The 17,224-nt window shown below is 39.7% G+C and overlaps 1 protein-coding gene across 1 annotated transcript; it reads right to left on the reverse strand.

Moving 5' to 3' along the window:
• Nucleotides 1-246: 246 nt before the first annotated feature.
• Nucleotides 247-15,094, reverse strand: LOC149275596 (protein ELYS-like). Its single transcript, XM_089504534.1, has 28 exons — nucleotides 14,974-15,094; nucleotides 14,475-14,728; nucleotides 14,170-14,350; nucleotides 13,328-13,535; nucleotides 12,518-12,631; nucleotides 11,509-11,590; nucleotides 11,154-11,301; nucleotides 10,716-10,848; nucleotides 10,353-10,531; nucleotides 9,052-9,113; nucleotides 8,374-8,502; nucleotides 7,811-7,901; nucleotides 7,635-7,724; nucleotides 7,397-7,537; nucleotides 6,742-6,846; nucleotides 6,256-6,349; nucleotides 5,903-6,026; nucleotides 5,768-5,824; nucleotides 5,134-5,280; nucleotides 4,465-4,652; nucleotides 4,036-4,180; nucleotides 3,638-3,769; nucleotides 3,399-3,546; nucleotides 3,179-3,323; nucleotides 2,788-2,892; nucleotides 2,120-2,327; nucleotides 1,706-1,906; nucleotides 247-729 (listed from the first exon to the last, which is right to left on the reverse strand). The coding sequence occupies exons 1-28, from the start codon at nucleotides 15,092-15,094 to the stop codon at nucleotides 247-249; spliced, it is 4,215 nt and encodes a 1,404-aa protein (XP_089360660.1).
• Nucleotides 15,095-17,224: the final 2,130 nt, after the last annotated feature.

Raw genomic sequence — 17,224 nt, forward strand, 5'->3', positions numbered from 1 at the left:
AACGTGGCAGAAAGGTACAGCTTAAACCATTGCTTTTCAAACACTGTCTGCATGTATGCATAAAAATGCAATTTTAAAGGTCCGACATCTACAAAGCGTTTTGTAGTGTTTTCCACTATATCGCCTGTTCCCTGATCAAATCCCTTTCAATGCTGTATTCAATTAGAATATAAATAAGAATAAGACCAAGTCTAATGGAAGCCTAGCAGCTGACCAATTAATGTCAAGCCTAAATGGCAACTTTATTTACCGCTGGTATAGTGCTTTAAAGCAAGCTGTAGAGATAGCAACACATTTACACATTAGAAAGCGCATACTTTTTCCCTCCTCTGGATTATGAATCGCTGTTAGTTGCTGGCTTTCTAGTTCCTGTTCAGGCTGCAGTACTACTTCTATTCCATCTTCCACTGTCCATTCTATAACAGGAGATTGTGGTTTGGTTCTCATGGAGGTATCTTTTTCTAAATCTTCTGGGGTTGGGGCATCATGAAACTCTAGTGTTGTCTGGTCTGACCGTATGGACACGTTACTAGTTTCTCCGGAAACTTCCATTTTGGTTGGCATCTCATCCCGGATTGCTGAAGATGACTCCATTTCCTCGTGTTCTGTATCTGCAATGTTGCCCTCTGCAAATGAGGTCATTTTGACATGGCTTCTTGTCCACAGGGCATCTGGGACAGACCTTAGTACAGGAGAAGCTGACAGCAGATCGCTTTCGGAAGATGCAACCTATCAAGAAGATGCAGGGAATATTCAAACATCCATATTTTGACACAATTATGTAAGCAAAGTACACTTGCAAACAGGCTGATTAGTTGCATTTCAAATGTAACCACATGTATTCTAGGAAAGTGGTTCCTTTGCTTTATATGAAGAAAAAAAAAATCAAATACTGATCCTGTATGACTTTTGGACACATACACAAAGCCATGTAGCTTCCACATTTACTGACGGCAGAAGAAGCTCCTTACAGGTTGATCCTACAGTTACTTGACAGGAAGTAGGAAGCCAACTGCCATCAATACTCATAATAGTCTCTGCAAATAGCACTTTCTGCAGGAGAAGCCCTCAATACAACATCCTACGGGTCCCCATCAGGGCCATACAGCACTGGACTCTGGGGCAACTGCCCCTGCCCGATTCTTATGATCCATTTAACAGTTAAAGTTCAAGCAGCCATTGTAACCAATTGTACAGGTTCACCCTACTTAATATGTTCATGTCAGACATGCTGTCCCCTGCTGGTACCAAGTTAGTCCTCCCTCAAAACATTAGATGCAAGAATGGGATCAGAAACCATAGGAGTGCAGACCGAAAAATACTGATTTTATTATAAAACCCAGCATTTATACATTGGGTTTAAGGAGCAAGCTTCTGTAACGCAGCATTCAGTGCTTTTCTAAGCAAAGGGATTAGAAATGGGGAGTATAGTATGGCAACATTGTTTAAACATGAGTAGTTCCTTTACAATGTTATGCTGAAGTGATCTGAGAAATCATTACGTACGCGTGCAAGAATGAGATGTTGAATCCAGCGCAAATTACTTACAAGGGCTGGAATAAGACCTACTACCAATGTTTCCTCTGTTGCAAACGTAGAAAGAACTGCCTGGCACATGCAATGAACAACAGGAAAAATAATCGCATATGTATGCAACAAAGAAAAACAAAAGCCGAGCTTATTATGTATAAAATGCTGGACTTACCCCTTTAGTGTATTTGCTCCCTATCTCTTCCATAAAAGATATCTTTGTCTCCTTGACCCGCAAAGGAGGGGTCAGAGATCTTCCTGGGGATACAGAAGGAGATCCCAGTGGAGTTGTCCTTACACTTGACCTCAGAATAGACTGAGGTGTGAAACCAGCAAAGGTAGAGGATGTGGTACTCGCAGCCAAGGCTTTTGCTCTCTGTGATAGTAACCGAGAAACATAATTCAAACCAATAAAAGTAAATGTAATGCCAAACTATTGCACAATAGGTGCCAAGTTAAACTTTACTACACAGCATGCACAAGACAATATCTAGCAAAGGACAACATTTATTTTAACTACAGTTTACAGGCTTGATGTTTCACTTAAGGAAAACGAACCAAATAAAGATTCTGGAATATGAATGCTTACCCTGACAACCAGCGGCGTCTCTAACAAGTTAAATTCGGATGCTTTGGTGATACTTCTGATCTGAGCGACCTTCCGCAAACTTGACTCCATTGGACTAGATGTGAGCAGCAATGGAGATTTACGAGGAGTTCGTTGTAAATGAACAGTTTCTGAATCCAAAGTCAGGGAAGGTACCACCATTACAGGGTGAACCACAGAGTCCAACAGTCTGCGCATAAAAACAGTTGAATTTCCAATTTTTCCATGATTAATTCTAGCCTCTTTGTAACGAACATAGAATAACACTACAATAAAATGTAAAGGCTTTTTAGCCATGACAACAAAAAGCCTACATGTTTAAGTCTTGAGAAAATAAATCAAAAATACCGTATTTCTTTTTAACACCAGTATCTGTGCCACAAGAAAAACAAGGCTATGGAAAGTGGAGAAGTTTGAAAGTCTGCAGTCCTCTCCCTACACCCAGCGTTTTTTCCACATTGTTATAACAGTGCTATACATTAGACATAACAGCTCACTTCTGTGTCACAACAGGACAGCAGTTTGAGCGTTTATAAAATTATACACCTAAAGTATTCTGCTGCATTGACTACATCACTTGCGTCATGTGCCCTAAACACATGCAGATACCACAAAAGATATTTCCTTTGCCTAACCTGTTCATCACTGACCTGGACACCCTCCTTGACTTGATTATCGGTGTACCAACAAAGGCTTCAGGAGAATCCATATCTTGCGACATGGTGGCTACTGGCGCTCGCTCGTCGTTACCAAACCTTAACAAAAGAAAACGTGTAAGCAAATCCAAAGCTCTTATATACATAAACCTTATGTTTTAGTCCACTTTGCTTAACTGTTTATATGTTAAATCTAAATGGCAGGTAACAAAGAAAACCCACGCATTGCTATTTCATAATACTTCACTTGAACTATGTGATCACAGTTGCTCATTTGGTATTCTAAGGAACGGATTGGGGGGAGGAAAAAAAAAAACAAAAAAAACCAAAAAAACAGACATGCAGATTGGAATGTCAAATAACAGTTGAACTTGAAGTTGTTCACCTTTTGTAAGGAGAAAATTCAGTCTTCTGATTTGCAGCAGATACTTCCTTTATTTTTGAGAGCACGCTGCTTATAAAATGTGCTTTGGTTATTACACTTCCAGGAGCCTGTTTTGCAACGGTAGACAAGGGCTTGGGTCTCGAAACTAAGGAGGAGAGAGGGACTTGTTAGATTACAGAATACATCACCATGTTTACCAGCGATAAAGCGTGCTACGTACCCTCTCGCCAGACAAGCGAGGATAAAGTGTATGGTTTAGCTCTCTCATAAGCCAAGGTGCGCTGCACTCTAGGAAGGACTTTTCCATACTGATCAAGAATGGAATTTCTGGCAACTCCTCTTTCACGGAGGCGACGGTCGGTGTCATTCTGCGCGGGTAAAGAGGCAACATGCACAGCTTTTTATCTCTTTAAAAAACAACACTTTGACGTGAAAGGATTGTATTAGATTCTCACTTACTGTGTGGATGTTTTTTAGAGACTGATTTAATTGCAGGGCCGGGATATAATTTGCTCTCTGTAACTGGTGCACCAGAAGCAGCTCCTGATTTTGAATCCCTCCTGTTGTCTGTAAAAACCTCTGCAAATAATCCTGGAATTTAAATGTAGACTGATCAGAATCGTCTAGTCAATGCGTTGGAGAAATAAATAGAAATTGTTTTGTATCTAGAAACAGCCCATTCACAATGCTCTTGTATAAATAGAAATCCTGAGTACTAAAGGTGTTTGTAAAACTAGGATATAACCTACTTAGCGTAGACTAACTAAAGCTATGAGTACAAAAAAACCAAAATATAAACGTCTTTATTGCTCTTAAAATGTGGAAGCTGTAATTAATACAAACAAAAAATAACTTACATGCTCAGCATCTGTGAAAGTAAACTTCAGCAGTTCTTCCATAAGCCCTGTTTCTTGACATGTTTCATACATGTGCTTTAGAAGATCATCCATGTTTAATCGACTTGAATGGAGTCTCTGCAGGTTCCAGGCCTCTGCTATATATCTAAAAATTGGCAGCCAAGTTACACTGAGGTACTAACTGTATATATATATATATGTTATATCATTTAAAAAGCGCTGAAATAGATTTGTAGCATAACTTAGATAACTTTAGAATCAAGCAAATGCTTCTGGAAGGAAAAAAAATTTAAAACTCAGAAATTTGACACAAAACCTTGACTGGTACAACACACCAATAATTGGTACAACACACCAGTGATCAGTAATTGGTTTTCTGTTAACAAATAAGGTTACCCAAACCACTCTAGAATTAAATGAGTTTCTCACCTGTTGGTCAGTAACACAGTCATATGTAATTTGACCTCTTGGCTGGTGGTAATTGGGGGTTTCATTGCCTGTATGTATCGCAAGGCCTGTCTGTGATCCCCTTGACACATCAACGTCTCAATTATTTGTGAATGCTGCCATGTCAACACTCTATTCACGGCAGGATGAAGGATACAGTCCACTGAATTCTAATGGAAATTAAAAGCATGTTAGCGTTTGCAGTTTTCTCTAAACCCCCTGCAACAGAAAACCAAAACAATATGAGTTTGGGAAACCATACATCATTTGTGTAATAATAAAGCAGTGGTTACTGTAGTTTACGCCTTTCCCAAATTTTTATCAAATGAAACCATATGTTTTTGGTGAAGGTGGATGCATGAGTAGCTAAATCCCCTTCAGTTTTGATGGCTATATTTCCGTATGGAAGAGGGGAGTCATAAAACCAGAACCTACAACCATACCACTCATCCAAAGTATATAAAATGTGTTCACATAAAACAATGACACTAAACATTTTGGATAATAATCATTTCGTTGGAATGTGCATCTATAATTCAACATGCAGGAACATTCAATATGGCTTTTTATGCGAGAGCTGCCTAGAAGTCTAGCATGCGGCCACACGAACTTATTCTACACCTAATCAACGTGGGATGATTGTGTACCGACCTGGTAGTCGTTGTGGTCCAGAAGCCAGAATCCTTGGATCAGTTTAATCAGACCACAAGGCACAGAGAATGCTGTGGGGAAGGATTCGATTGACGAATCTGGTTTGTCTGGGAAGGCATACATAATGTCCAGCAGGAAGTAAATCGTCTTGTTAGTTATAGTTAAGGTCAATGACACAACAAAGTTATCACGTTCCCGTTTGATCTTTAATTTGAAACATACAATTGTCAATGGCGAATGAGACACAATCTCACAATTACTTTTGTATGATAAGATGGTGATTACGTTTTACCCATAGGGTTGTTGCTGCATAACATTTCCTTATTATCGAATAGGCATCATAGTTGAGCGTTTCATTATTCGTGTACTCTTTTATCTAATGTTTTGGTTAAGATGTCACCACAGCCTATAATAAAATTGCAAATCCCACTAATTTTCCTGCACTGGGAAACCACACTGAAAAAATGGAAAATACATTTTCTAAAGATATTCCAAACCCCCATAGTAAATTTAGATTTAAATACAGTAATACAGTTAATACAGTAACCTTCAAAACCACTTCAACAGGTGCATCTTAAGACTTTTTGTAGAGACTGCATTTCAGCTATACCAGATATGTATATAAAAAGGATACGATAGCATGTTTTGTCATTTCTTCAACATTTTCTATGAGATATAGGTCAAGAAGAGCCTGCAAGCAAATAAATAGGTGATTAGATGAATTACAGCGCCGATATAGACCATAGCTGACGAGAGAAAGACCTCTTACGTGTAAGCTGGCAGGGGGGTATTTTCCGGTACCACCGCCATCCCTGCTCCACAGATTCTGAATTCTGTCTCCAAACTGAGAAATCATTCCATCGATCATTAGCAAACTGGCATTCCATTTTCCTCTGAAAGGCAAGCCATTATCAAAATAAATTCATGAAGTGTTTAGAATACAAGCAAAACTACCACATGACAAATTAAATACCTGCACCACTGATATCAATGCAGCCAATATACATTAGTAAAACTCACACTAGACATACAAAAGAAACAGGTACGCTGGGGAACATTTCACATAATAGGCATACCAGCTCACTTAGAATTGCATTTCAAGTTGAAGAAACCCAGACTTACCTAGACAAGTGTTCTAATTTTTTACGTCGATCTGAGTAGTACTGCTGCATTCGTTGGTAACTATAATACGGCCTGCTTAACTGCATGGTTTCATCTAGTAAAAAGGGAGAAGGGGAGAATGTTACTATAATGAATGTTTTCTGTTTTGCAAAAACATAAAGAGGGCTTTCCTCTCTCAAGGATCAGTGAAGAAACTGTACTTTAATTCAAAGAATATTTAAAGAAGATCCAGTATGAATTAGTCCGAGTACTATCATATTTCCATTGGAACACGGCATACATTGGCCCCTTACAGAGAACGCATTGGACACATGCCATTGTGCATGCAAAATCCCAATGCACGTGGAGAAGGCGCAGTATTGCTAGACAGACTGCAGCAACTGAGTTTTCCCCAACAGTAGAGTAACAATGAAGCAAATCAATTAACAAGCGTAATAATATCCATAACTTTGTAGGGGTGATAATAAAAATTGAATGACGGTTTACCAGCAGTGTTGGGTAATAACCCTGAACGACAGAACCAAAGAACAACACAGGCATACAGAGCCAAAAGCTTTGCCACTGACTGCTTGTTTGTCAGATCAATAAGCCCTGTAATGAAGAAAAAAGGATACATAAGAACAAAGCTATGAACAATTTTTTTTTCCATCAGAAAAATCATTTTAATTAACAAAACTCGAGTTAGGATGGCTTATAGGATTGGGAAATCACTTGTGAATACAAATAAGATAAGTTAAACCTTTCAATCCCAACACTCAATTATAATTCTACGTGAACTAGAACTTGATATGTTGATATGTCAAAGCATTAAAATTGTATTTCTGCTCAGTATAAAAGTAATTCTCACACACTCATATTAGGAGCATGTGTGTTCTATCCAAGGCCACTAATGTGTAAGAAAACCCCGCAGCAGATGGAACCCAGTCTCCCTCCAGAACACCAAAGACAAAAGCACAGTAAATAAGAATGTCAACTTTGCTTAAAAACAAGTAAAGTGGTGGTGTTGTTGGGGGGGAGGCAGATTTCTATTGTCTGAAGGATTCGACATGTGAAAAACATGGAAACATTAAAAAAGCACATGTAACAGATGTTAGTCTGCAGGTTTCCCATGTGCACTATGACCTACACCATGATACTGTACCTTGTTGGGTGAGCTCCTGTGCCTCTGTAAGGAAACAATTCAAAATGGTAGTCAGGTTTCTGAAGCGTTGATGGCAGTGATGGAGAGACTGAAGAGTCTGTGGATCAATGAAATTACACGACCCATCAAACAAAGGAACACCTGCAAGTAATGAAAAACAAAGGAACAGAGAATTAAAACGGCAAACATTACTTTGTGAATAACCCGTTAACCTATTTCACACAAAAGTGCTACTTACAAAGTCGATCAAACTCTTGCTTCGAAAACACCACTTTATTCCAGGTCCACTCCAGAACAAAGCGCAGGTTAGCAGCAGACCTTGGTTGTTCTTAAAATAATAAAAAGTGCAATTGTTTTAATACATAGAGTAAGCAACCAAATTTAGGTGTAAAAATTCAAAGAAAATGTAGTCACCTTCTGAAGTCCATCCCTTGATGCAGCTGGTTAAGAGACCAAGTGAGCTAGTTTCAATAGCCGCTGATAAGACAGCCTGCAACTGTTCCTCCTATAAAGAGCACAATATAAGAACTTTGTTTTTGAAAGACAGATTTCTAATAAAGTAAACTCTTCTAGGGACAAATCAAACCCACTGCACAAATGCTAATCATGGTCATCACTTGGTTCTGTAGGCATATTCTGACCAAGAACGCAACACTCGTTGCAGCAAAATATAGCATTTTTCATAGAGCAAGGCTTCTATTAGCTATGCATATTTCACAACAAAAACCCACATAGTAAACTTGTTATAGAAACCCTAAAAAAGCAACACAGTAGATTATAAATAAAGTAACCAGAAGTAAAGATCACTACATTTCGCTTCTCTACCTTATCCGTTGCTCTGACAGTCTACATACACATAATGCAACCCGAAGAACACTTTACATAAAGACATAAAATGAACACCGTGCTATGGTTCATTAAGCACTTATGGGAAAACAGAAGGGCCAAGGCCCCAGAGCGTACAGTATAGAGCTTACCTGACTTAAACTGGAAGGCTGTACATCCGTCAACCTTGGAGAAAGCAGGCCTGCTACAAGACATCGATTATAGCCATCAGGAACCGCTTCGTTTAAAGAGGATGCAGAATTCTTTAAAAAATGCAAGGTCTGGAAAATAAAAATCAACTCTTAAGCAGGACGGCTTAATTATTTGGCCAAATGTGCAAAGAATGGGCAATTTGTCACATATAGTTGTAGATTTGCTGGTGTGCTCGGAATCCCTGTCCTATGGCATGACCCAATTTCAGCCTAGGAGTGTATACTTTTTCTTCACACCCCTGTATATACACAGACATTCACACAAAGACACAACCTATATAGAATCTGGTGTGATACTTAATCTCAACGCAGGTTAACTATAAGGTACTAGGTCTACCTTCTGTGAGCCAAAATGCAAGTAATGCATTAGATCATTTTAATAACATGGAGATACCGCATATATATTTTAACAGGAAAAAGGTTTTTGGTGCGGGAACACCAAAAGAAACCAGAGATTCTTTAAATTGTTGTTAGTGTGCAGCCTTCAAATGTAATTCTCGCATTTTTTGTGGCTATCTATAAAATGCTGCTAATTAGTAATTCTGAGCCAATGAATACATTCAAGACCCTTCAATACTAGATTGCTCTTCAACAAGCTGTGGACAAAAGTAGTATTACCTCTTTCTGAAATCCAGTGCATGTAATATGAACAATTCCACTGCTCAGCAGACATGTGCCATCTGGAAGGGGGAATGAAAAAACAGCATCTTACTATAAACATACTGGTAAAGCAAGCCAGGTAGAAATGGTGGGGTTGTTTCTAAGACGTACTCTCAAAATGCCATGCTTACATTATTTAAAATTACATTCTCATACGTGATAAATAACCTGGAAGACACAAACTGGCATGAAACATATTTGTAGGCTAAAGATGTAAGTGCAGGGAGAGGCTTCGTGCAACATTGCGAAAGGTGTATCTCAGCTTCCTAAAAGCTGATGGGTTAGGTGATGGTATAAAGAGAACTGCTGACACCAATTAGGAAACCTAGATAAAGAAAAGTAGAATTGGTGCTAACACAGCACGACACGGAGCAGGCACTGGCTTCCTACTGAGTGGGTGGTCTGACTTGCTTTCCAGCGGATGCAGTATTCATCAGTATAAGAATAATGCGTTTATGCCTCAAGGGGTTACTGCCATTTTCAGAAGAGAAATGAAGGCCTCTTTTGCTTGACGTCTCCCTGTTAAAATTTGGGTTGAATGGGGGGGGGGGGGGATTACATTATGATTGAGTATCCCTGGTGGCAGCAGCTCTTACTTTGCGCAAAGTAGTTTATTTTTCTACTGGCACAAAAGCCTCAGAGTGAGAAAGGTTTTGAAGGAACATCATAAAAGGGCAGAAAGTATATTTTTTTTATGCAGAAGCGGGTAAGGCTAAAGATGTTCGTGCAGGCAGAGGCATTTTTCTTGCGCTATTGAGCAGACCATTAATAAAACAACTCCACGCCATAAAAGTTAGGGAGCCAATGTTTTGCGGGTGAGGAGTGAAGTTATGCATTTCTAAGGGCAGAGGGTTGCAGATATATACACCTGTTCCAGTGTTCACGTGCCTCGTGGATATTTGTTCTACAATAACTCAACAATTTGCCCGTTTCTCATAAAATACATGTCCACATATTCTAGGCAAGATGGTCATTCCTATGTACCCACGTATGGTGGGTCCCTAAAACACTTTAGTTTAATCTGTAAACACCACTCTGCATTGCGATGCATTTAATGAAGTGAACTGTAAAAATATAGTATTTGGGAAAGTAATATCTGCTTTAAGTGCACAATTAATTTCTCATATTTGGATAAACAAGTCTATCAATTGCACTTTAGCATTGAAACTTCCAGTTGCAATGAGAGGTCAAGGCTTCTATATTTAAAAAGAGAAATGTAAAGAGATATGTAAACTTTCATGATTTATTTGAATACGTACCAAAATTGTAGGAGCTTGGAAAGAAGTACTGCTCAGGCGGTGGGTAGGAGGGAGGAACGCCACGGCTTAAACTACGCTCATGCAAAACAATGTCCAAAATGCTGTCTTGAGTCATGTTCGCAACTGCTTCAAGAGACCAAAACGCAAAATAGGAGCAGTTGCGAAGAAATTGTCCAGGCCTGAAATTAGATGCGTTGAATACGTTATAAGAAAAGAATCAAACGGCCATAATCATAAACTGACCCCTATAATCTTAAAAAAAAAAAAGTTTCCTTCCACAAAAGGACCTCTGAAAATGTTTAGAAGGCATCACTTGTTTTAGGAAAAGCATGCCGCCACCTGAAAGCCTAAAGGCTATCTTACCTTAGCGAGTCTGGCATCTGGGCTTGATACCATCGATTAATATCAAACACTCCCAAATAAATGGAAGGTTTGCCCTGTCCGTAAGTATTCACCTGCCAGCTGAAGACAGATACACTGGTATCAGGCGAGGTCACTGAAAGGAAAATATGTTTAGTGTGTTAATGTACGACTAATACAAGCAGAAAAGAAGATATGCGCACTGCCATAAGCTTAAATTAACTACTCCCCCACCTTGCGGGAGTCCATGGAGTCTAAGGGGAACTTTATGAAATGGGAGTCACAAAGCTTACTGCCAATCTCCGTGGGGACTCCATTCAGGACAACTTGCAGAATCTGGGATGTCCTCCCAAATGAGGGACCAATTAGCCACCATGTCAACAGTGTTAGCAACTAATACCCTAAAGCTCCGGGTGTTGAGCCAGAACTGCAAAAACAAACCTTCATGGACGCCATCTTCTCTTTCCCCATGAACACGAATTTTCTCTAATGTTTGGCAGCCGAGAAGCTTTGTGCTGGTCTGTCCTCTTAGCGATAAGGAGTCAGCTGAGAGGTCCAAGCTGTACCTTTCTTCGCAATACTCCAAGTTCTTTAAAGAGATGGAAAATGTGGACATGTTTAGACCAAATATTAAATACAACATTGCGCAAAATGAAAAAATGGAGAAATATAGATCATATATCTAGGACCAATCTATAAAACAGGGCAAAATGTATTGTTACTGCTATTTTTGCAGAGCACCAAAAAAATGCAGCAGTAGACAGAACACGTATTTGTTAAAGGGATTATTGCTTACCTCATACAGGATTTGTCCTGACGCTAAGCATTTTCTGTCACCAAATGCCATCTGCAGCAGGTGTAAGCTGACATCTCTCCCACTTTAAAGAAATGGAAAGGGTTTTCAGATCATTTGTACTATAACAGTAGGGATCCAAGCAGTTGAACTTCCATTACATTTATTGCACAGGTCATTTACATACGCAAGAAGACAACTGATGTCATGCAGAAAGGAATCTTAGAAAACTACAGGAGACCTCAAACCTTTACAATCTATGCAAGATTAAAAGCTTGTAAGCAAGCAGGAACCTCTTTGCCTTGGAGAGTTGGAGTAGTAATCCAATAACTACATCTGTATATTTAAAAGAAATGCTGTGTGGTCCTGCAGGAGATGGGAAGGCCGCCCCCCCCCCCCCCCGAAAAATCAGGGAGAAAAGGGTTATTTTTTTCAGAAAGAAATGCAAAAAAAAATAATAATAATAGAGAGGGTGGAAGATGTTCTTTTACAATAAGTAACATGTCCTAAGCCGTTATGTAAAGTCTCAAATCATTGCAAGTTCTCTTACCTGAAAACAAGACAATCTTCGAATACAGCTAGGTTGTTATCTTTATAACCTTTATCTAAATAATTACTATTAATGTTTTTCCCTCCATCACAGTGTAAATTGGTGAAATCAACATCCTGTTCTCATGTATACTTGAGTTTTTTTTAAATTTATTTTTAACATATACAGACTTTGTAACATTGGTAACAAATTTTTTTTTACATTTTATTTACTGAATAAGCTGCAGTTTTATATACACTGCATTTCATGTTCCCAATGTAACAACATGATTTTCAATTTGTAAAACTACTCCAGATTTTTCCCCCAAAATGTCTGAAAATTTCCTTTCCCCAGAAGAAAAAAAAAACCTGGGGGGAAGGGAATAAAAAAAGCCCCCCCCATGACTTCAGAAATTCCAGAACTGTGAAATTGAAACACTCCATCCAGGTAAAACGCAGTTGTGAATCCACAAAGTATCTTTACCTTTCACTGGTTTGAACAGCCCAGAGGTAACAGCAGTTTCGAGGGTCATTCTCAGGTTCTTGAAAAGTGATGGCATAAACTGGAACCCTCCCTCCTTCCATTTGAACATGGTATCTATAATAAAATTTAAAAAAGTAGAAAAACACTACAATTACACAAAAGAGCCATAAAGAAAAAAGGCCAAAAATACTCACACACTAGCATAAAGTTGCAATTACAAAGACAGTAATACACAGAACACTTTATAGGTATGAGAAATAAACATAAAAGGTATTGCATGAAGTAAGGTTACGTGATTAAGGGAAATCCACTAGAGAATGTAATGGTTGCACCTCCAAAAATTACAGCTAGAACAGATGGTCCAGAATTTAAAGCAAAACTTCAAATAGCGGGTTTTTTTATTATTATTTAGGATTATGTGGGCAAATTAGATCCAAGCTATGAAATTCTACAGTGCAAGAGCAGCAGGTTAGAAACCCAGAAAACAATTCTGGAACTGATATAGTACGTGTGGGCACAAAGAAAAGAGATTGCATATATCTGGAAACAAAAAGGAGATGCGGTATTAGTTAAGGGGGGGCGGGGGGTTAAGTATGTTACGACTTTTAGTCTGCAGAAAGTGAGGATGATGACCAAATAGGAAAACTTATAAAGAATGAAACATTATCTAAGTGTTTGAGACTAAGGTATTGAAATTGTTTATGAAAGCCAAAATGGTATAACAGATTTGGTGTTTAAGTAACGGCGGAAAACAGCACATTTTCAGGCTGACTGAATACGACGCTTTTAAGTAAGCAACACTTTACTCACTCTCGTCTCAGAGTTTTCATGTTCCACAAAGAAAGATATCCATCAGAGAAACCAACAGCCAGTTGGTTTGTTTTACTTATATAGTTAACTGTGGATATTGTAGTTCCAGACGGTGCAAGTAACTGAAGGCAAAGTTGGCGACGCTCCCTTGTTGCAGCATCTCTCAGCTTAGGGATTTCTGTTGGAATTCCACTTATCACTTCGAGGTCTAGAAGAAAACAAATGTTAACATACGGCCAACCTAAACTTTATTTACTTCTTTGCATGTAACAGAAAAAGGTTTTACATTATACATGTATTTACACAAATCTATTGCATTATGGTACACATAACAGCCCTCTGGCTTTTCTGGGGGGTGTAGATTACAGTTTAATAAGGCTTCCGATCGCCTTAATTTTAAGCGGAAGGATTTCGCATCATCTTTACCTCCAGCATAACTTTTGATATATTTCTTAAAATAGCTCAACATCAGAAAAAAAATATCAGAATCCCAAAACGATGAAAGAAAAAAAAAAAAGTTTGGTTTTCTTTTTTAGAGAAAGTGATTCAACCTAAAATCTGATTTCAGGTTGAATACTAATACACCTAACAGCAAATGGTCAATGCCGCTGTAAGCAACGAGGAGATTAATTTCCTCGACATTGTTTTTCATACAATTGCCTATAGCTCCTCATATACCATCGACTAAGGAAATGCAGGGGAAGGCCTATAGCAACTAATCTTCCTACTTTCTTACCCATTCAATAACCTAACATGCACCTTTTACTTTTGACTACAAATGTGTAAGACCTCCTAGAAAATATGCCTAGTGTACTGTCATGGATTTTAAAGAAATGATGTACCTGAAGCGTCAAGTTCATCCTGATTGCTCGACACATCATCTAAGCAAAGGTCAACTAGAAGGACGTGTCCAACATTAGTAACGACAGCTGCAACACCGAAAAACCATCGCAAGCTCTGATGCAAATGTTGAGTACCGACACTGGCACCTCCGACATTAATAATAGGTTCTATAGCAGTTACCTTAAGGGAGAGAAGAGAAAGTTTAAATTAGTTACTGGATATGTATGGCCAAATGTTGTATTCCATCGCATGAAAAGCGTCCAGAAACATTTTATGATTCAAGCACCAAAAACATTATACGTACTGATCCAGGAAGAACAACTGCTTTAACAACTCTGGATATCCCCAGGTCATAAAGGCAGAGAACACTGCCCTCTGTTTCCACCAGTCCCACAAGTAGTCCAGTCTTCTTCTGCCATGAGAACTCTTTCACAGCTACAACAGTCGGGGGGCGTTCAGTGACACCGCTAAAATGATAGGCGGATAGGCGCTCGCCTGTGACTGAATTAGTCACTTCCAACTGCGGTCCACATGCCAACCAGGCAAGTCCACTTCTCCCTTAAGGTAGAAAAGAACGCAGAAAACATTTGCCATCAAATTTATGTCAGCTAGCAGGGTTTTAACTTACAAAGGTCTATACAAGACAAGGCGCACAGACACTAAAAGCACATTATTTAAGTGATGTGTTACTTACGGTCAATAAGGTCTTCACCGTGTTATTGGAAACTATGGAGGCCTTAAGACCCCAACACAGCAGTCTCCAACAAACAAGGGAAACGAGTACGTGAGACTTTTGCACTCACCAGTGGTAAATTTTCCACGGAGGATTGAATCAAGGTTTATTTCATCTTCTTGTAGTGCTTTTACGGTTACCTCAGGAAACTGCAGCAAACTGCTGGTGACCTGGGCAGCTTGATGCTGCATCTCGCCGTCCTGCAACAGAATATTATATTTAATATACACAAGGAAAACCGAGTCTTGTAATCAATAAAATGGCACCTGCCAATAACAAAGTAGATGCCGTCTGCCCAATCTGTTAATCTCACAGCATTTTGTTCTGCATGCGGCATATCGATATTGTCATTGGGGTATCTGCTGTGTGACGGATTCCGGACTAACTTGAGCTGGCTTCAGAAGAGCTCAACATTAAGCCGTTAAAGTACTGTATAAAATACAGATGCATCCGGTGTGCCATTCCAATCTCCAAGAACTAGTACCAGACTTGTGACAATTTTATAAAAGTCTGTCTTTACTACAAAACAAAAGGTATCCGGAATCCATACTCTTAGTGGTGTATACACTTCGCCACTGCAATTTACAGCGGAGACTATTAATAGGAGGGCTATCTCACAAACATTTAAACGTAATATAAGGGTGTATGTACAAAAATGGTGTAATGTATTCAAACAGGTCTTTTAGGCCACTTCAAGTTTTGTACTAGCAGCATCAAAACATAGCTTTAATGGTGTAATAGTGCAGGCGGTTGAAGCATCGCTTCATGGACAGTCATGTTACCAGCGTAAATAACGTTACAGCCACAAAGCAGCTCTGATAACATCACACACAGAGCGGAGTTCCACCAAAAGCTACATTCCGTTATAAACAAAGTTTGCCTTAGTTAGTGAAATTTGAACTCATAGTTCAGCTACTGGAGACGTTTCTTCTTCGCCAGTCATTTATCACTGCAACGTTTGTTGGGGATCATCAAGTTAGTAACAATCGTATTAAGTCCTTATTCACAGAAGTATTTATCAGATTTTTTAACACAATAATATTTGACAGTTTTAATCCTTACAAAATAAACCCAATGTAGCGGGAATATATAAACTCCACAAGACTCATACCTTACAAGATGTGGACAAAATAATAGCATATATTAGAACAGCAAGGGGAAACTATTCCGAAGGCTTGTCACAAACCAGATCCGTCACCTTTCCAAATCCTACATGTTACGCATACGATAGTTGCACTGCCATTATAAATCTTCAGAACTGTCATTCTAAAAATTATCTCCCAAATGATATTTCCTTATGCTGACAATTCGTGGCTGTTTAACATATTCTAGGCTTAGAATAATGACACGTTTAGTCTGAGTTAGAATACCTCATAATGGGTTAGTGTCCTCAAAATGAACGTCCTCCCCCGCTTTCTTTACCTTTTTCAGGCGCTGCCCATTTTCCTCCCCTGCTCCTACTTTCGTAAATGCCATAGCGCCTTCCTCCGTTATATTTGGCGGGGCAAACCTGCCCGGCTCTCTTTCTCTTACCTGACGAGGCCCAAAACGTCTGGGGGGTTGGGTCTTCCTAACCTGGAGTTATACTGGAGGGCTGCCCATCTTCGCCGTGTGGTCGAGTGGTCTGTGGGCTCGAGACGGCCCTGGCTCCAGATTGAGGCGGCGGCTCTCTCTTGCCCCCTAGAGGTTCTACCCTGGATTGTGGACCCACAGCGTTATGTTACTTTGGCTCACAAGGGGACCGTCTCTAGCAGAGTGCAGGAAACTCTCTTTAAGCTCATTACCCGGTGGTACAAAGTTCCCGTTGATCTTCATAGGTTCCTTCCATAAATTTCCCCTATGTGCTGGCGATGTAATGCTTCTCCGGGCTCCCTCTATCATATCTGGTGGTCATGCTCGGCAATTCAGCCTTTCTGGGATAAAGTGTCCTCAGTCATCCGTGTGGTGGCGGACCTGTCATTTGTGGCCACCCCAGCTTCCGTGCTTTTGCATCACACCGCTGACCCGTACAAGCCCTACAAAGGCTCCCTCAAATTTCACCTTCTTAACGCTGCTCTCGCCACTCTTCCTCGTTTCTGGAAGTCTGCCAGTCCTCCCTCCATGTCGGCCTGGTTTCGCCAGGTTGAATTTACCTACCAAATGGAGACTCTCACTGGGGCAGCCAGGGGACACGACCACTCGGTCGAGCTCTTGTGGTATCCTTGGCGTGCATATGTCTCCTCCCTAGCCGATAGCCCTGTGTCTCTCGGGCCTTGAGCTAATGCTCGCCTCTCCTGACTATGTAGGTTTTCCGATGTCAGTCCAATACATCTAGTTTAATT

This window comes from Sceloporus occidentalis, unplaced genomic scaffold (genome assembly GCF_023333645.1).
Source record: "Sceloporus occidentalis isolate IW3139 unplaced genomic scaffold, rSceOcc1.0.p SCAF_277, whole genome shotgun sequence".
NCBI classification, from domain to species: Eukaryota; Metazoa; Chordata; class Lepidosauria; order Squamata; family Phrynosomatidae; genus Sceloporus; species Sceloporus occidentalis.